This window comes from Larimichthys crocea, chromosome XI (genome assembly GCF_000972845.2).
Source record: "Larimichthys crocea isolate SSNF chromosome XI, L_crocea_2.0, whole genome shotgun sequence".
In the NCBI taxonomy this organism is placed as follows: Eukaryota; Metazoa; Chordata; class Actinopteri; family Sciaenidae; genus Larimichthys; species Larimichthys crocea.
In genome coordinates, this window is record NC_040021.1 from 7,841,577 (window position 1) to 7,862,141 (window position 20,565).

A 20,565-nucleotide genomic window follows, 5' to 3' on the forward strand; every position below is an offset into this window, starting at 1 on the left:
AGCTGCAGGATTCCGATTGGCTGTCGTTGTGAGTTCAGAGGTGAGTTAGCTATCAAGCTATGTAGCCACCTAGCTGCTAGAGGAGTGTGTTTCATCTGCTGCTTCTTGTAAACACTGCTCCTCATTCCAGTCCGACGTGACACTTAACGTGCACAAAGGTACTGTCGCTTTATTCATCTGACCTGTCACGTCCCGTTTGCGCGTCAGCTCCGAGCACTTGCACATGTTAGCTCTGTAGCCACCCTAGCCTAGCCTAGCTCAGTGCCTTGGTGACAGGTGTCCTTCCAGATGACACATTTGATCAAACCTTGCACGCACAGCCAGCTAAAGGACGGTTCACACGGGCTCTGTCAGAGCCATGGCATCGGCCAGGCTCCTGTGTTTGTCCTACGCGAGAGCAGCAAGCTCGAGCAAAGCATTGGGCAGAGCAGGCTGGAGAAATGTCTGCACTTCACCTTCAAGGCTGCAGGGCTGCATGTCAGCATGGGTCATTGATCAGTATGGCACTAATGGAGTTTTGAAGTACACAGAAGAGATCAGCATCCCCACTGTCAGCTCCCCCCAAGAGGTGATGATTAAAGTCCATGCGGCTAGTCTCAACCCTCTGGATGTGTCTATGAGGGGTAAGTGTTGGATCAATATTCATCAGAGCCATGTGAACAATCATAATGACTTACTGACATGTCACTGCTCGCTTCTGTTCATTTCCAGGTGGTTATGGAGCCAAGCTGCTCAAGTTAAGAAGGGATCCGTTGTCCGTGATGGACAGCGATAGTGAGTTTCCTCTCATTCTGGGTCGTGATGTGTCCGGTGTGGTGGTGGACTGTGGATCTGAGGTTACCCATTTTGCTCCAGGAGATGAGGTAGGAGTCGCACACCTTGTCGTTTTAGAAGATGTGATGTTACAAAGGAGTGGGCGATGTAGACAGAATCCTGCATAACTGTACTCCTGATTTCATTTTGTAGTTCTCTAATATAGCACACCATCTAGAAAATCAATTGAGAAACAGTTTATTGATGAAATAACCAGACAGGAATGTCTTTTATTGTGGGTTCTTCATCATATTGCTGCAAAAGCTGTATAAAAAATCCAATATTGTCATAAAACATACTCACCGACTTGCAACACAGTGAGTCCTGACCTCTTCAAGTGGTTGACGAAAGGAACATATTTAATTTGATTTGATTGTTTATTTCGAATATGCAAAACATTTAAACATAGGAATACATATTCGAAAAGGAGTGAGAAGAAGAATAACTTATAAACTACCACCCCTTCCCTTTAAATAATGAGTCACAATACCAAGCTTCCTTGCAACTTGTTTAAATATTCCTGATACTTATAGATAAATAGAATATATCCCTGACTTTGTATTACAGAAAACAAAACAAAACAAAATAAAACCTACATATACACTTAATACAATACACACACACATGCACAAAATGAGAATTATTTTGGGTGTTGGTCAGCTCACCTGGCAGTGTGTGCCCCATGTACAGAGTCTCAGTCCTGCAGCTGCCCAGGCAGTTCCTGTCGCTCTTCAGCTGTCACTATCAAAATAAAAGCTCAGAAAGACCCAAATATATCTTGTAAATGTGATTTTTTTGTTTTGTTTTGTTTGTTTTTTCCCTTGAGTATAAGTGCATCATTTTACCTCTTCTGCTCTGGACTGGATCAGCTATGTTCTTCCTATAAGTCAGGCTGTAAAGTCAACACTGAAAGGTTATTAACTTCTAGTTAGTTTGTGACTGCATGAGCTACTACATCGCAGAGAGCATAAGTAAATTGGGCCTCTGCTGGATTGCTATGATGCAAAATGGCTGCAACTGATGAAATCATATCGTTAGTGAGTATAATTATGTGACATTTTATAGTTTTACAGCTACCCTAGCCCAGGGGTTTTCAAAGTCTGAGGTCGACTCAGAGAAAGCCTCACCCCGCCTTAATTCTTAAATTATTCACCCCGAGCGCACATAAGTTGCACAGTCAAGTCATTTTACTTGGAGGAAAGATTGAGCTCTTTCATCTTGGTTTGTAACATTAATGTTGAGTCATCATAATTCAAGTTAAATGTGATTAAACATCAGAACAGCGGCAGTAAATACAGGACAGCGTTGTAGTAACATTGTTCCATCGTTGTTATCACATCTTTGGAAACGACTAATGACAAGAAATGACTAATAACAAGAACGGGAACAGCTGACTAAGATCTTAATGGCTGATTAACCAGAGTCAGGGACGAAGAGTAGGCGGTTAAGTGGAGTCGTGTTCAGCGTGTTAAATGTCATATCTGTGTTCCAGGTGTGGGCTGCTGTTCCTCCATGGAAACAAGGCAGCCTGGCAGAATTTGTGACTCTAACAGAGTATGAGGTGAGCTACAGAGTCATATCACTGTGAACTGTAGGAAGGTTTATTATTATTTAATTCTTGTCTATCTTTGAAGTAATTTGACTTTTCTGTCAACAAATGACTAACCCTAACCTTGTTTGATTGTTAAAAGATGTTGAAAGAAGTGTAAAAAGTGATCAGGATTAAATTTGTTTGGCCCACAGGAGCCACTGTGGCAGCAGTTACAGAGACACACAAGCTGTTTTCTTGCTGTATTGTATTTAATTTATTCAGTAGCTCCGAGTTAGCTGCCCACACAGCCTCTCTGCTGATTAGACAGAGCTTTTAAATTGATAATGAAACAAAAGATTGTTGACACGTTGATATATTTCTAACATTTGACGTTGTTTTGTGGCTGTTTTTTTTTTTTTTTGCAGGTTTCCCACAAGCCAAAATTACTGAGTCACACAGAGGCAGCATCCATCCCTTACGTAGCCAACACTGCTCTGTCTGCGCTTGTTAACGCAGGTGGTCTTTGCAGAGACAGCGCTTCGAATAAAAGGCAAGCACCAGCCTGATCTTTCATAACCTCTAGTCACAGTATTAAGACGGGTTGAGTAATAAGTCTAAGTTCCTGAATATTTTTATATTTATAAACGACCATCAGTTAATTTTTAAAGTTTCTGAATGTGCTCTTTCAGGCCTACGCCTTTTTTCAGTGGTGAAATTGGTCGTTTTTTATGTTAATTGGCATCCAAAGAGTTTGAAAATCATAGACTGTAAAAAATGTAACCTGGTGTCTAATCTACTGGAAGTCAGATTTAATAGCTTCCAATCCTGTAGATCCTTTTTTCTTTTTTTTTTGACCCCCCGAGGCTTCCGTCTCTTTTAGTAGCTTCACTTAAATGAGTCACACAGTAATTGAATGACCCTCTGGTTGCTGGGGTTTCTCCTCCTAGAGTGTTGATCACTGGAGGATCTGGAGGTGTCGGAACATTCACTATTCAGGTGAGGCAATCCATATTCCCCCGAGCTGTACCAGCACATATATTTAACTCTTTGAACTCTGCACGGATGTAAGGCCACATGCTGTGTCTATATTTCGGTTTTCTCCCTCTGTGTGTGCTGCCAGTTATTGAAGGCCTGGGGAGCCAATGTAACCGTTACCTGCTCTCAGAACGCCGAAGGTCTCGTTAGAGGGCTTGGGGCTGACGAGGTGGTTGACTACACAGCAGGAGATGCGGCCGAGCAACTAGAAATGATGGAGAAGTATGTGTTTTTGTCGTGAAATGTGTGTGCTTTCAGAAGCAACCAGACTCTCAAATTATTCAGTACATTATGGGTGAAGTGGTGACACTGTGGATCGGAGCAGAATGTTCTTTACTAACCTCAGGCCCAGGATTATTATAAGTGCCAGTCCAATAAAGGTGCTAATGAAAAGGAATCATCCAGGACTGCGTGAATTGTCTGTCCTTCTCCCCTTTAAACACCCCTAAATGCGGTAAACATCTTCCTGTCAGCATGGCACTACTGCTCACTGCCTTGCTTTCTAGTTTCCATGGAGACAAGGGCTCAAGGTCTGAGTGGACGCTCGCTCCTCATCCCCAAAAAGATTCTGGCTTTAGACTAAACAGTTATCTTTTCTGAGAATATTCTTTAGGCGATAACAAAAAAAAAAAATGTTTTTCATTATTAGTCAGCATTTTTATTCAGTATTAAACCTTCAAACTGTGTTTGCACCCTCAGGTTTGACGTGATCTTGGACAGCGTGGGTGGGGAAACAGAGCAGTGGGTGATGGGCAAGCTGAAGCCCTGGTCTGGCGCGAAGTATGTCACACTGGTGACACCTTTGCTCCACAACACCGATTCCATGGGCCTGCTGGATGGGGCGTTTAGGGCTGTGTTCACCCTGAACAGCAAAGTCACACAGGTAAACATGAGCAAAACACACATTTATATTAAACTCTGAATCAAACACTGCTGATGTGAAAGCTTATACTGCTGTTACAGTTTGAAATGCACGTCCCCTGGCCTGGCAAACAGATCGCTTACTATTCTGTTTATTTTCCGACGAAATGCTCCGACACTATTATTTATCATGATGTCATTATTGTGGGTGTGGACCACAGTTGTTCCCAAACTGAAATGAATACCTCATCTTCAGTGGCATGAAAATACACCATTGTGCCAAGGGTAAACACCTATTCCAGTCAGTAGAGGTTTTATTTCCAGTCAGTTGATTTGATGAATTTCTGTTGAAGCGAGGAGGGAAAATCAAGTAATAACTTGACTTCCTTGCTTCATAGAGTATTCTCGCTTTATGCTTGAGCTGTTGAAATATACCCCGCGGGGTGTAATAAATTTAACCGCATGCAGGTGAAGAGAGAATTTGAGCATTAAGACTTTAGAGTCCCTGCGTGGTACACCCTGTCGCTGCAGCTGCTCCGTTAGTGGAAAGCATGTGTAACAAGGGTAGTGGGTGAATAGGCGAGGACAGGGCGGAGCTGCTCTGTAAGTTGTCCCGGGCACTGGTGACAGCACACCTGGCAGTGTTGGAGTTGTGTATGTGTGGATGACACTCTGTGTGTGTGTGTGTGTGTGTGTGTGTGTGTGTGTGTGTGCGCGCACCGTGCGTGCTCATGTGTTTGCTGCTGAACCAGCAGGATTTGGTGTTTGTGCCCCCGGCCCCCTTTGTCTACAGGAGCAGCGAGCTGGTCAGTTTGTTGGGGCTCAGCCACAGCAGTCACACCCTTAGTACCCAGCTCGGGACAGCACGTCCCTTTCATCTGGAAGATCACAGCGCAACTGAGCCCTCTAGTGTTTCTTCCCGGCAGCACTGAATGATCAAGAAGAATCTGTTTGTTTTTTTTTTTCAAGGAAGTAGGGATAGATTTACCAAAGGCTTAAGAGATGTGGCAAAGTCCTGACGCATAATAATATGCTGCATTATGATCAAATATCAAGTGGTGTTGAATTTCAGGGTTAGTACAAGGTAGAGGTTTTGCTTTCTTTTACTTTTCTCATTGTGTTTGAGATGCATTCTGGTGCACCTTTATTAGGATTTTCATCTTTGTAACATCTTTGAAATCATGGAAACAAAACACCAGATGGATTACATTTCTAAAAACAACCAAAACAGTTACCATAAAAGGTATTGCAGAGTCGGTCTATCAGCAGATGGGTGGTTTTCCTCACCTAATCCATGGAGTTACGTAAGGCACTGTGATGACGTGTGTTCTTGCTTTTGTTGTGTCTTGGATGGCCATAACACAAAAATATTCTGACTCTTACCTTTCCACACATTTCCCATTTTTAGTAGTGCACTCACTGTATTTGAGAGAGAGATCAAATTAAGAGTCTTTTCACGCTAACTCACGCTCCTCGTGTTTTTATACTCAGTGAGCTGCAGACCTGCCTGATTTCTAATTGTTACCATCTCTCTGTTTGCCTCACAGAACATGATATCCAGCGGAATCTTCTACCGGTGGGGGTTTTATGCTCCAGATGGGCCCGCCCTGGACGAGGTCAGCAAACTGGTGGATGAAGGGAAGGTACTGTACTGCCTTATTACTGATTATTACATGCTGGCATACTTGTCATTCAGAGCCACTTATGCTGACATAATGGAGAGATGGAAATCCTCTCATTTGCACGCCAAACACAGCCCACAGGGAGTGAAATTTATGCGTATCATGGTGTATGATGTTCACCCTTCATCACTGAATATGAGCATTCCAGAGATTCCATACATGTCTGCATTCAAGGCTGTCCCGTGGCTTTGTTAAGGAGCGAGCGTCGCATTCCCGCTTTGCTGTTTGGTTGGCGGCGTGCACGGTTGGCTGCTGGCCGATTGAGTCAGGCGCCAGGAGACGGTGAATGGATTTTTAAACAGTGCTGAGCAGCCATTCGCAAAAAGCGCGTGGGACCTCTGTCCTTTTGTCCCGGGGCTTACAGCAAGCGGCACACTGAGACTAGTGGCGGGAAGTGACGGACACACACACACACACATGCACACTCCCTCTACATGTCCTATTCTCAGTCCGAAGTGTGGACGGTTTCCAGCGTGATGCCATCGTGCTCTCTTTTCATTGTTCCTGACAAGAGATGCTGACCAGAATAACAAGCCTGGCTGCTCGTGTTGTGGGACTAGCACAGAATTGTCCAGCCTCATCACATTCTGGAGCCCTCACCTCACTTTTACACATTTGCAGCTATAAAGGCAGAGATGATGGGAGATTTGATTAATTGAACTGATTAAACATGATTACTGTATTTGCCATGCATCAGATCAAAACAGTATATCCTCGTTAGACCTGGGACAAGTAGTCTAGTGTAGAAAATAGTGTTGTTTTGTCTGGTTGAGCGCACTTAATGCTTTTTGTTTTTTGCATCAGCACTATTTGAAAGTTGTCACAGGAAATCTACGTGCAATTGTCAAACTGTCAATACTGAGTCCAACCATCCATTTCCCCAATCCATTAAAGCAAATGATCCCAGGCCTGACATGCTGAAGGTTTAAATCTGATACCTTAATTGTTTCCTGACTCGCTTCCTGATTTTTAAGCTACAATCACAATATTTTTCCGCTGGTTCATCACAGATCCTGCCAGTCGTGGAGGCGCAGTTTCCATTTACCCAGGTGCCCCAGGCCTTTCAGAAGTTGGAGGAGGGCCACGCCAGAGGCAAGACAGTAGTCAGGGTGGCTGAAGAGGATGATAGACAGGCCGAAGAGTTGGTGCAGAACAGTCGCACAGAGACTGCAGAGTCGGAGCAAGAAGTGCCAAAAACAGCCAAGCAACACTAGAGACTGTAAGGAGTGCTGTGATTCTTCTCACCTTTTCAAGGCTACTCTTGACAGGATCAGACTGTATTATTTAAAGAGCTCAGAGGGGCTGCTGATGTGTAGCAGACTACAAGCGTGACCTGAACTTGAAATGGGACTGTCAAAGAATATACTCCCGTCCACTTTCTTTAAGTTTTTACAAGGTTCTGGAGTTATGCTGCACTCATGTCATGGTGAGATTGATAATAATGGCAATTACAATCATGCACCTTTCTGTGAGCTTTTAGATTACTGCAATCTATCCAACAAGGAGTTACACAATTCAACATGTCTGTTACGAACACAGTCAGCCAGAAATGTTTCTCAGTAGATGTTTTTTCCCCTCCAGCACCAGGTGAAGCAGGAACAGCAGGATAAGACAGGTAGCTATTTGCATCTCTTTGTATTTGCCCGAACTACCATGAGCACATACATGTATGTAATCATAGGAATTCTCCCCACGCTTCACATCGTGTGACCAGAGCAGAAGTTAACCACAATCAAAGAACTTTAAATCTGAAGCATTTTGTCTGTACATTGTAATATATTTTTAAAAAATGTATTGTCAAAAATACTTTTATTATTCCGAGAACAAAAAAGTTTTGTGCTGTATAGTTTTGATTAAACAAAGAAAACAAAAGACATTTCAAGAGTATTTTCCTTTTCCTCATGTTGCATGCAGAATAAAAGTAAGTATATAACATGACATTGCATAAAAAGACGTGTTAACACTGTTTAAGTTAATTAACAGGCAATCAGGCAAACACATTTTCTGTGTAAAATATGAAGTATTTCCACTATTTGGACTTTCATCTGTAATAATACATTCTCATGGATTTATCCACAGCTCTCCATGTTGCCCTCATTGGGGGTTTGTATAAGTCTCCTGCAGGAAAGGTCGATCAGCTCCAGTGATCAGCAGCAGCTACATAACAGAGCCTCTAGTAGAGCTGTACCTCTTACAATATTTAGAAATCCAGTCCAGCAGCTAGGATTTTATTTTTGTTCATATAACCTCCACGTTCCACCTTTGTTGAGGTTTATTTGGATCAAATGTGTTAAGAATCACTTGGTTCTTGTCGTAGTGGTGGCCACCTGAAACGGAAAGATGTTTTTTTTTTTTAGTTTTTATTCTGAGAAATCTAAAACATGATAATGTTCGTAGGATGAAATTATATGGTGATGTTTACAATGTTTATTTTGTTCCTTATATTTCATTAAGAATATAATTTTGGCAAGTAATATTCAGCTTTGCAGTGCAGTGAATGATACTTTGTACACTGACAGTATTTAGTCCACAAGGTGTCACTAATTGACAGTGATGTAAACAACCTCTTTTCAGTTTACGCTCACTTCAGTACAAAGAAAGTTAAACTCAAAGTGACAATTTTTTAAATGTTACTGCTAACACTGGCTTGATTTGAACAAAAGTTATTAACATATGTATATAAGTTGCACCTTAAATAACAGATGTCATGTAAACTGGACATTTGGATCCTCTAAACTCAACTCGGTTCTCTTGTTCATTAACACTACTGGACTTAGAACACTGGAGAGACATTATTTTCTTTAAATATCGTGTCATGCCAGATATGGATGCTCACCTTTGACTTCCAGGACCAGATCAGAGGTCGGGGTGTAGCGGATAAAGCCTTCAGGGGTGATGCTCCACAGGTGGAGGTGGTGGTTTGTCTCTGGGGTAAGACCCACGCGGCTTCCTGCTATCGTCACACTACCACTGGGACTCATGCAGCACTCCTCCAGCAGCTGTAAACAGGGAGAGGAGTCGATCATTTTCTTAGTGACATACTTACATGGGTATAGATTTTATACTGGATCAATGGACCAGTGTTCAATAAGATATGTGAGGTCTGTGTTGAAGAAAAAGACTGATGTTATGTTGCAGTGCCCTGGTCTGTGGTATTAAAATCCAGTTTCAGTCTCTAATGTTATGCTGTGTCTCAATTTGCATACTTCCATACTTAGACATGCTACATTGAGCAGATGATAGTGAATAGTAATGAATACTGCAATGCATAATTGTAAGTTGCACTCATGTTTTATATTTAGATTTTGGCAGGCAATGTTAGTGCTAATGCTGCGCCAGGTTGAAATTCAAGGAAGAAAACAAAAAAACATTCAAATGTTACAATTGTCATTAGTGCAACAATGGCTAGACTCTAATTAAGATAACACTACCCAGCCAAAATTAGAGCCCTACACCAGGAAGTACATAGTGTACTAACAGGATCCAAAATGAGACATAGCTCGGGTTTTCGTGACCTGCTTTGGCTTAGACTTGCATAGCTTGAAACTGTTGCTCTCCTTGACATGTCAGCTTTAAGCAAAGCGTCTTCAGATTAAACCGTGTAGTAGTACTAGTACTCGTACCTTGCAGTGGAGATGTCCATTCCGGTAAGACCAGATCTGGTCAATTCCATCAGTTTCCTCTGTTTCTTGAATCCGCATCAGTTTGACGTCATCCAAATCGCCGGTCACCGTCATCATGAGCCCCGATTGTCTATTCCTTAAACGGAAGTGCACTTGCTTCTACTCAGAAAAACGCACACAAGCAAACACGTGATCAGTGCTTCTACTTGGCGGATCAAGGTTTGCTACAAGGTTTCTATTTTCAGCTCAAGCTCGACGCTAAACTTCAAGGTGAGTGGATCAGGAGTTCACTGATTTTCACATCAATCACAATTCTCCACCATACAATTACACTTTGATTATCCCTAATTACATGTCCTCTGCTGCAAATGTTTCGACTATAACAAAGCTGAAATTATCTAAAATAAGTAGGCTGGTGAGGCGTTCACAGGTGCTTTTTAAATCAAAGTGTCTGACATTTATCTTTTCTTCTTTGGCCGTGTATATACAGTACACGGTTGGTACATGAACAAAACATTTAGAAGTGGAAAAAATAAATGCTTCCACCACTGAGGTGTACAGATTTAGTGGATAAACTGAGAGCTTTGTGCCCATTGCTGAGCGTCAGGATATACCTGTATGAGAGGTCGGAGGGATCCAATTTTCAGCCAGCTGCTGAACTTGCGCCAATCAGGCACCTCGCCAGGTTTTAGCAAAATCTGAGCTCCCCGATAGTTGATTCCCTCGTATAACACCCACCTGGTAACAAAGAGCAGAGAAAAAAACACAGTCATGTTTTACATTTTCAACCGCTGTAATGAAAGCCACTTCCGTCTCAGCTTGTCTCTTTTAGTTAAATCACTGCCAGTCCTATTATAGCATTTCCTGTACAAACAATTGGGCTGTACAGTGAAACAATTCTGTTTATTGTGTTCATGTCTTATTACGTCATTTTAAAACAGCCTGACCGAAAGTTCCCAAAGAAACAAAGCTCTTCTACCTCCTGTGGATGTTGACACCTGTCAACGTTATGCTGCATTTTGACAAGAAAATAACATCCCGGTAAAATAAAGTTCAAACAAAACATAAAATCTTAATCTTATTTTCAATTGCTCTGATGCCAGCAGCTCTCCAGGCTACCTAACAAAGCTTTCTTTTGACTTGTAACTCTATATTTCAGTGCTCTCTACCACACGGCACTGTGCCAATCTTTTAAACCGCGCCAAGCTTCACAACCATCCAACTTTTGCCGTGACACTAAATGTTGCCTTTAACTCCAATCCTAATGGCTCTATTCTTTGGCTGATTGCCCGTCTCTCCTGGCGTAGGAATCTGCCACTCCAGAGACAGTTCTGGCTCACTGTGAGCTCTTTATTTCCCCTGCATGGGCTCACACCGACTGTCTAAATCTCGCACATCAGCAGCAGGTTTCCATCATCACTCCATCTGTCAGTGCTGTCATACTGCCATATGTGAGATGTGCTAACCTCGCACTCTGCATCCAGTTAATTTGAATGTATGAAATGTGTCGCCTGAGCATAAAGGACAAAAGCACTACTGTACATACACAGTCTTCAAAGGAAACTCCAGAAAACCAACCACACTGCTTTGTAATACGAACAGACCTGGATTAAATACTGTTCTTGCGAACGTATAAATAAGAACTGCCAATTCAAAAGAGCACAAAGACACTTATTTAGGCACACGCCTCTTGACGTTGCATCTTTTATGATGTCTAAATCCTTCATCTTTAAGTTTAAGTACCTCGCTTTGTCTGGTGATATTTATCTCCTTTAACGCCTTTCTCTGTGAGTTACTGTTACAGCTGTGGCACGCTACTTGAGGTTTATGAGATGGTTTACTACAAGCAAAGGACTGTGCCCTAGGGGCCACAAAGCCTGAGAAAATATTTGACCTATCGACTTGGCAACTAGCTGGATAGGCTCCAGCCCCACTGTGACCGTGATGAGGATGAGCGGTTTCAGATAATAGATGGATGGACATGGCAACTTTTTTTAATTAGAAAGAGATTGAAAAAAAAAAAAAAAAGATTTAGAAGTGGATCTGAGAATCAACAGGCGCCACTGAAGGACACGTGTGAAACTGGCTTTAACAGCAGTGTGAGTTCACTGCCCAGTCGAAACACTGACATGCGCTGTTATGCATGAACCTGTCAAACTCACACCAAGAGGTGAACCTGGGAGACTGATGGGCAGCTCCTTTACATCCCTACAGAGCCGCCACGCAGCCGTTGTAATGTACTCACATGCCTCCTTCTACTAGCACAGATTGGACTCTGCTACAGCCTCCAGCCAGCTGAAGGTTGACCGATCCATCTGTCAGAATCACCCTCTTCCCCCGCAGGCCACCCCTCTCAAACAGAGTGATGGATGGCAGTGAGAACTCCTGCCGAGCGAGAGAGAAAGAGAGGTAGAATTTAAGTACATAAAAAAATTGAGTGGGTGGAGAGCCGTAGGTTGAACTTAAGAGTGTAAACAGACCTTTGTAGTCCCTAGCATTTTGGCCTCTAAAATGAAACAGATTTTCTGAATCGACAGCTCAGCAGTAGTGACTCATTTGATAGCAGATGGTAGTTCTTATGTAGAAAACAATCTTCAGATCAGGTACCGTCCACATGAGGCATGGATATTTTTGTGTTTAACGCTATTTTTCAGTGTCTTTTAAAGTTTACTTTAAATACCGACACCAAGGTCCAACACCTTGACGTAAAAAAGTATAAAGCTGAATCCTTAAAAACATATGTTGCTGTTGCTGTTGCAACTTGTAAAGTCGCTGGCTTTGAAAACTGGAAAAAAATCTGTAGGTGTGAGGGGACCTGCAGAGTCTGACCCTGTCCACAGATCTTACACATTAAAGTCTGTTTACGGATCTTGGGTAGAACTGATGTATTTGTAAAGCAGCTGTACAAAGCTTTTGAGACTCCAGAGGACGCTATGTGAGCTGGACAAAATGTCCTCAGGTAATGTCACCAGAGTCAGCTTTCTCTTTTGAAAATGAAAAATATCTGTAGGTGTGGAGTTAAAGAAGTCAGCCAGACCTCTGTAGCTCGCTTCTCATCTCTGCTTGAGGCCGGCAGTTCAAGGCTACATTAGCTGCTATAGGAAAAACACAGATCTAAAATCCAGTCGTGGTCATGTTGCATTGTGGTTGATCTAAGCACACGGTTTTGACAAAGAAAGAAGAATGAATGGAATGAAAGAGATATTTCTGGCTCTGCTGAACTGATTTTAATTATTTCTTTTAGACTGTCCAACAATGGAGTTGATCAGTCGAGTACTCTCTAGAAACACAAATCCATGATATGTAATTCTCTTTTTGTTTAGGGTCAGGGTTCTCTGTCAAAGTAGTTTGTACTGGCGGTTTTGATGTGATGCTCAACTTCGGTGTCATATGCAGTTTTACTATATCAAGTCACATTTCCATAGGCTTTCATATAATAATATGAATTATAGCAGGTTTTAAATATACTGGCAGTGTTGGTCTGGCAGTCCAACAAGATTAATGTCCAAATGAAAGGGTCTAATGACTAACAAGAGAGTGGGTGTTAAAAGTCTTACAAGGAAGAAATAAAGAAAAAAAAACAACAACAACTTACAAAGCCAACAGTCTGTAGTGACAAGATGGAGGAGCCTGCGTGGAAACAGCCCATTGCTCTCAGGTCAGAGTAGCTCCCCACTTCTAACACATACATCCTGCCAGCGAAGTCCTGGCCCTCAAATGCCAGCCAGCTGAAATCATTTGCATAAATACACAAACACATTAACGCACTCATGAGGAGAGCACAAAATGAGACTGAGGCTCTGGAATGATGAAGGAAGATGATTGCCATTCACCGACTATTTGCATACCGTGGCTTCCAAATTTAATATGTACATTAAATTACAAGCTAGAATCAGAATGAGTTACAACCTGCGTATTATGCTAGATTATTCACGCAGGACTGAGCAATTCATATGCATAGTATGTCACTGACGTACAGTATATTACAAGCTTCAGCCATATGAGACATTTTTAGTAAGCGGAAAACTGACAGCATGCAGCAGATCGTGAGTCCCTGAGACACTTTTGTAATATGAGCAAAATGTAGTTTTTCCCCTTTAGGAAATCTAAAATGATCCTATTACTGCAAAGTGCTTCAAATATGATTCAACTTATATCACAACAACCACAGCATGACGCTTTGTCTATAGTGTGCACTTAGTGTTACTCACCTCCCAGCCAGAACTTTGCAGGAACCAACTGTGAAGCCGTCCTGCAGGGAGGCCCTGCTGTCCCCCAGAGTCTGGACTGAGCCTTGAAAACCAGGCTCAGAGAAAAGCTGCACCTGAGGCACACACAGCAGGACAATAAGCCTGAGTCATCCACCCTGAGCATCAGAGAAGACGGATCCTGTCTCAGCGATAATAAATGTGTTCATTCATCCGTTTAAAAAATTTTTTTATCCACCTACCTTAAACTTGTCTGCGTTCTCAAAATCAAACTGAAAGGAAACAAAAGCTTAATTAGACTCGCTTCATCTGCAGAACTACAGCATGAAGTCATTACAAATGGGTTGTGTGTAGAGCTGTGGTTAATGTGCATGGGTGAGAAAGATCGGAACAACAATCATCATCATCAGCTTTATGATTCAAACCAAAGTATTCACTGTTATTTTACAGCAACAACGTGTAACTCTTTAACCAGACTGTAAATCATTTTGATGCTACACTTAAGTATAATCAGGTTAATGGTGTCATTTCCACTCTGCACTCTGTGCACTATGTAACTTTGTGCTCCGGATACAATCACCCACTAACACTTTACAGCACTAGGTCACACACCAAAAACTATTTGACTGATTTTGGTGAAACTCGTCATGGGAGAAAATGTTCTCTTGTTTTTCCCTCTGATGTCCTCTGGCTGCAACTCTCGGTGATTTACAGAGTTTCCTGGACAGTGAAGAAAAATGCAATAAACTGTCGGTGCTTTTAACTCATGATAGCTCTGTTAGTGTTAGGAGAGAGTGACTAAACAAGACGCCACCAGACAGGAGTAAATCTGGGACTGACTTTTAGTCGTTGGTGAGAGCTTGGTGAAATAAACGGCTGAAAGATAGACGCCGAGCTGGACTGACTGCTGTTGGACTAGTTACTAACATCAGCTTGCTTGATGTTTGTGTCTGTTTGCAAAGTTGTTGACTTGCTCCATATTCTTAAGGATGCTCACTTTAAAAAATACTTTATTTTCCTGAATTTGACCTCTTAATGTCTGCGGCTTGTCAAAGAGTTCTGGGAGTAGCTGCGGTTGAGTTTGTATAAAATCTCTGTCTGTTTGCCGTCATTTGGTTTGAAACAGCCTGATGACTCACCTTTGTGATCTAACATGTTTTCATATCCAGTCTTATGACAAGTATTTTCCTCTCTTATACACATCAATTTACTCTTGTTTTTCTCATGTCTCATGCTCCCAAAGATAATCTAGTGGATAAAGGTTGGTCTGTCTCCGAAGAGATTCCTGCCCTCCATCATAAATATTGACTTGGTCAGAAGCTTGAGTGTCGTGACTCGTCACATGCGCTGAAATGACTCACCAGGGGAATACCAGGGGAAGTGAGAATACAGAGCACACTTTGATATTACAAAATAGCACAGTTATTAATCATAGAGTGCTAAAATTAAAAAAAAGGAGAGTGCTTATGTGACATTAATCGTAAATCTCAAGTGAACACACACGTTGCTGCCGTGACCGGACATCTCCACCAGTGGAAAACAGAAAGATTTCATAACTTTGAGTCACCGCTCACTACTCACCAGCACAACAGGCATCGCTGAAGCAACTCTGGGCTGTAGCGCCCCCCAGTCCTCTGGGTTTCCATACAGGCCTTTCTCAAGGATGTAGGGCTCACCGCAAAAGCCCGGCTCCTCAAACACAACCCAGCTGAGAGAGAGAAAACAGGAGGAGGAGGAGAAGGAGCATGAATCACCCTTTAATTTTGCACTGGCACTTCAGAATTGTGTTTACTCCCTTTTCATTTCACCGTAATTCGTACAGAAACACACTCTTTGATGCACCCACACTTGTTAGGAAAGAAAAAACCACAAGAACTCACAACACGAAGCTGTCAAAGCATTGCTTATTTATCATGTAAGTCAGCTGCTGTTGGTCATAGTCCAAGATGATAATAACCCAGATAATATTATCTCTTCAAATATGTACTCTATGTACTCTCTTGGCAAATGTGGCATGTCTTGGGTAGCTGTGCGAGTGTGTGTTGTTGTGGACGCCTAAGGTATTTCTGCTCGTGAGACAGAAAGCGGCTGTGTTTGCATTTGTGGGCCTGCGTGTGTCCTCACGTGCTAGACAACAAACAAGTGTCCCTCAGCAAGTGCTGAAACAACACACTGAGCCAATCGGAGGCTCAGGGGGACGGCAGCACGACATGGGCGAGGCCGTGCAATCTAATAACAGGCTAGCGGCACGGCGAGAATAACCCCTCAGAGCCGTGCATCCTAAAGAGGGACGAAATGTTCTGCTCCACACTGTCCATCACTTTGTTAGTCTTTCCCTTGGGGAGAAAAAAATCAGCATTTTCTGCATTTCATTATGCTTTCCTTATTTGCTTCTGGTTTAGTTAACCTCAGCTTTTTCTTTATCAGATCATAGCCAAAGGAAACATACATAGAAACACCCATGCAACACAGCCGATACTTGAATCTTCTGCTTTCCCCACAGAATGTAACAGCACGGCTCATGAGACGTTACACGTAACAAAAAAACACCACGCATGCATGAATGACATTTCTAGGCCACACCCTGCACTAATTTGGCACTTATACCAACTTCAGCAGGGTGTAAAGTAGCATGCTTCTGAGACTATACGTTAGTGAACTAGGTTGATCTGTTTGGACCTGTCAGCATGGGCGCGGCAGCCTCACCGCTGCACACCTGAGCTGCAAAGAACAATAAACCGCAAAAGACTTTACAACTGTAGCCTGAAAGTAATTATCGAGGTGAAGCGTAGGAATGCCACTTTAAAGCATGAACTGAGAAGTTATAGAAGAAAAGCAGAAGGCAAACAGGTGGGGAGTCAAGCATATTTCATCAGAGACATACCTAAGGTCCTGCAAAGACAAGACATCTGAGGAATTTTAATAATCTGATCTGTTTACTTTAGCAGGATAAGTAATAATCCTTTCAACGGCCGACCTTTCATTTCTCATTTCTGCTCACACAGCAGTGAATGTCACAGGGATAAGTGAAAAACTTGTCACTTACACGCCACCGAGGACATCAATTGACTGTGTTGTCAAGCCGTAGCCTGTGTCATCCATGTTGATAACAGGCACTGTGATGTCAATGTTGACTCCCAGCTCTCCGAAATCTCTGTCGCTGAACATTTTGAGATGTGGAGACAAGAAATCCTGTAGGAGGAATAAAACCACCTGGTGATCAGCATATCAAACTATATCACAAATGAACATCTGCACGTTTAGATTAAAAAAAGTGTGAGCGTGCTTTATAGCGGCTGTTCTCAAATTTTTGTCACGTAGAAAATCATTTCAAGCAGCCTGCTGTGAACCAATTAATGTTTTTTATCAGCCGTGAATAATCTCAGGGAAATTACTAGCAAAACAAGTCAGCTTTAAAATTATCAAGAGCATGAACTGCTCTGCTCGTTTCTCTTCACCAACACAAGTTTCTATTATTCAAATGAAAAAAAGTAAACGTAGCCCAAAACTACCAGAACTACATGTGGTTTTATTGTCTGAACACATCGTGCATCTCTAACTCGTATCTTAATCATCATCTTGGCTCTTATTAACCTTGCAAGAACTTGTTTCTTTGCCCACACAAATCAAATTCTTGCTCTGTGTCTGCTTTGAATTTCATTCCAGGTACACATATTTGTTTTCATTTTTTCACTTGAGTGCCACTCTTTGTAATGGCCTACCCCACAGTCTGAGAATCACTGCCCTGGGGTTTGATTAGTAAGTCAGTTTATGGTTTATGAGATACCAGGCCATCCGGGTCAGCAATACCCACTGTTAATAATGTAAAGTTAATTCCCCTACCACAGCTTTATGAAAAGAAACCTTGTTGTCTTTGCATAATCTATTAATTTTTGTTCAACACTGTCTTTTTTAAAGAATCAATTCTCCAATAAAAATGTTGGAAAACCTCTTTCTGGTTTTTAATAAACAGGTCGGTTCTCCCCGCTTGGCAACCCTATACACAATCAAAAGTGTGATTTTATTTGAAAAGTCTCCCTTGGTCTGAATTATATGGATTTTCTGTTCTCTTTGTCTTTGATCTTCTGTTCATTTTTGTTCAACACTGTTTTTTTAAGAATCAATTCCCCAATAAAAATGTTGGAAAACCTGCTGAAACCATGTTTTTATATGGATTTTCTGTTCCGACAGTAATAAACATTTCCCGTAAAACTTTGACCTTCACAATCCTTTGGTGGTTGAACGACAATTGAAACATCCAAATTAACTTTTTATTACACACTAGTGTATTAAAAGTTTAGTTCACACAAAAAGTGTGGTATGCTACGGTACTCACAGCCAGTACTGGTCGCAGTGACAGGAGCTGCTCTGAGCCTCCCCACTCACTACAGTCCAGATACTCTCCTTCCTCCAGGATGTGCTGCTGGCCCTCAAACCCAGGCTCGCTGTAGCCCACCCAGCTAGAAGAAAAGAGTGCGACATGTTGTTAGTTAGACCAGTTTGTGCAAAACATAACCTCAAAAATCACCATCTGGCAGCAAAGTTAGTTCTGAATAATCTTAGGTCTAAACAAAACTCACCACCTAATTTAATCATGTGCCAGTAAGGAAAATAAAAAAATATGTAACAGAAGAACAAAGACTCACAATCCTCCGATGATCTTTAAAGAACCCACAGAGTTCAGCTTCTTTGAGTCAAGGTTTGCTTCATCTGCAGCAATACCTTCGTCACTTTCACCAAAGCAGAAAACGTCACTGTCGATTTCCAAACAGGAGCCCTCAAAGCCAGGCTTTTCATACACCACCGCCTGTAAGAGAGGAAGGACAGGGCTTATATTAAACTTATAATTCACATTTACTACCTCTCTCTTTCTGTATCTGATAAAAAGTTAAGTTTGTGTTCAGCTGCATGCAATTATGTAAAAAACGTGGATTCATGGTCGTGTTAACATTTGTGAGCACAGTGTTATGGATAGTATTCACTCCGAGGTCTGCTGCCAAAACACACTGTGGTTACACTGGAAAGTCCTTGACAACACATCTATTTTGGGCTTAAAATAAGATAAACACAACACTAAACAGAAACATGTGCCAATGAATGCAATGCGCAACACCAATTGACTTTTTAGAAAGCATTTCCCTTAATACAATAATCACAGCTGGTTGCTTTAAAATTTAAAATTGCTTATATTAGAATTAAGCACAAACAAGTGAGATAAGGTATGGTCGAATGGTCTACCTTGACTTCCATGGGATTCTCCACTTTGAAACCACCCTGCAACAGAAACATTATCATGAGCAACCAGTTTGTCCTCTAATTAACTGTACAAAAACTGCTGTTTACTTGAAAATTTCAGAGAGAGCAAAGGAAATGAGCGGAATACACAGAACATGCTGACTTGAGCTCCTTTCACTGTGGAAGGAAGAAAACTAATTACTGCTGATTGTCGTGTTGACTGTACATAATGGGAGTTTCACAAAAGTACATTAATTTTTAAAACTGCAGTGTTATTCAGAAACACTGCAGTTTCTATGAAAACTTACTTAATTATATAAGTATGGAAGCAATTTTACACATGACTTAGCAGGTACAAAGTGAATATAGAAAAGGGAGAGTTAAAAGGAAAGTGTAAAGCCATGGTTGCTTCTGTGTGAGGAAGTTTAACTCCTAACTTTAGGATGTTAACATGCTGATGTTTAACAGTAATGTGCCCCATCTTAGTTTAGTATATACCAACAAAATGTCCAGCTGAGGCTGATGGGAATGACATTATTTTCATAAATATGTACTGGACAAATTTAAATTTCGACCTGATGATGGTGCTGGATGAAAAGCAAGGGAACTTTCATGACACATGACACAACCACAAACAGAAATGTCTTGATGGTAGTTGGATTTTAGGATTTTAGGGATTAGAAGTTTTCTGCCAATCCCTGTGCTAAATGTAATATGTAAATGAGATAGTTGGCTGGATAAGTTTGATTGAGCTCCTTGTTGGCTTTACATGTAGAGTCAAGCTATCATCAAAGTCATTTAAATTTATCCTCTAGAGACCATGAATGTCGGTACCTACTGTAATCTCATGGCAAGAGAGGATAGATAGAAGAAGATATTTTACTGAAAAAGAAAAAGTCAACCTCATGGCGGCACTAGAGGAAAAGTCTACGATAACCAAAGTTATTTGAATTGATCCTCTGGGAACCATAAACGTGTATACAACATTTCAAGGCAATCCATCCCACATTTCAATTTAGACCAAAGTGGCTCTGCTCTCTGAACATTGCCATAGACGTCACTGGCGTGGCTACAAGTATTAAATTAACTTCTGCAGCACAAAAGATACGCACAATTTTAAGTGGCCTAAGAGATCCAATGAACGGTGACGGGAAGCCCCAGGCCTCAGGAAAAGGGTACACTCCTGTCTCCAGCACAGCCAGCATGCCCTGAAACCCCGGGTCACTGAACACCAGCCACCTGAAGGAAGGACAAACACCAACAGTGCATGTTAATAACACATTACACCACATTATGGCTAGATATGCCTCTTGGTGGTTCTAAAATAACTGTGAGTCATGACCTCGAATGGCGGGCTGCTTTTATAAAACTGGTAAGACGTCATAACCATGAAAAAGAACAAAGTGGTCTACAGGTACGATTAATACATTCGCTGATTGCCTTAAGTATTGTTAGGTAACGGCAGTGTTTTAATTGGTTGTTATATCTTCCCTAGGCATGAGTCATGCAACTACAGCTGAGGACAAAAGCTATTTGTTTTAGAATAAAATATCTTGGGAATGGCATGCTTCAGTTCA

The 20,565-nt window shown here is 41.7% G+C and overlaps 2 protein-coding genes across 8 annotated transcripts in view; one reads left to right on the forward strand and one right to left on the reverse strand.

Annotated features, from left to right (window-relative positions):
- On the forward strand, window positions 1-8,131 carry LOC104926747 (reticulon-4-interacting protein 1 homolog, mitochondrial). Of its 5 annotated transcripts, none has more exons than XR_003463152.1 (11): window positions 1-623; window positions 712-863; window positions 2,306-2,374; window positions 2,770-2,894; window positions 3,292-3,340; window positions 3,465-3,601; window positions 4,079-4,262; window positions 5,788-5,883; window positions 6,933-7,348; window positions 7,504-7,537; window positions 8,002-8,131. XR_003463152.1 is itself a non-coding variant. In XM_027283913.1 (11 exons), exons 1-9 carry the CDS (start codon window positions 359-361, stop codon window positions 7,134-7,136), a joined length of 1,281 nt encoding a protein of 426 aa, XP_027139714.1. In that variant the 5' UTR covers window positions 1-358; the 3' UTR covers window positions 7,137-7,141; window positions 7,504-7,537; window positions 8,002-8,131. The 5 variants fall into 5 exon arrangements, 3 of the variants coding, with proteins under 3 accessions (XP_027139714.1, XP_019132904.1, XP_019132903.1); XM_027283913.1 differs by having other exon boundaries at window positions 6,933-7,141; XR_003463151.1 differs by lacking the exon at window positions 8,002-8,131 and having other exon boundaries at window positions 7,504-7,617.
- Window positions 7,787-20,565, reverse strand: part of LOC104926775 (beta/gamma crystallin domain-containing protein 1) — a 27,176-nt gene continuing 14,397 nt past the window's right edge. For all 3 annotated transcript variants that reach the window (XM_027283912.1, XM_027283911.1, XM_027283910.1), the window contains 14 exons: window positions 20,101-20,227; window positions 18,992-19,027; window positions 18,400-18,560; window positions 18,090-18,213; window positions 16,800-16,945; window positions 15,335-15,461; window positions 13,996-14,025; window positions 13,757-13,869; window positions 13,141-13,273; window positions 11,791-11,930; window positions 10,160-10,283; window positions 9,546-9,704; window positions 8,759-8,921; window positions 7,787-8,249 (listed from right to left, as the gene is read on the reverse strand). In XM_027283912.1, the coding sequence (XP_027139713.1) occupies window positions 8,161-8,249; window positions 8,759-8,921; window positions 9,546-9,704; window positions 10,160-10,283; window positions 11,791-11,930; window positions 13,141-13,273; window positions 13,757-13,869; window positions 13,996-14,025; window positions 15,335-15,461; window positions 16,800-16,945; window positions 18,090-18,213; window positions 18,400-18,560; window positions 18,992-19,027; window positions 20,101-20,227 (1,672 nt within the window). In that variant the 3' untranslated portion in view covers window positions 7,787-8,160. The remainder of the gene's footprint in view (window positions 8,250-8,758; window positions 8,922-9,545; window positions 9,705-10,159; window positions 10,284-11,790; window positions 11,931-13,140; window positions 13,274-13,756; window positions 13,870-13,995; window positions 14,026-15,334; window positions 15,462-16,799; window positions 16,946-18,089; window positions 18,214-18,399; window positions 18,561-18,991; window positions 19,028-20,100; window positions 20,228-20,565) is intronic.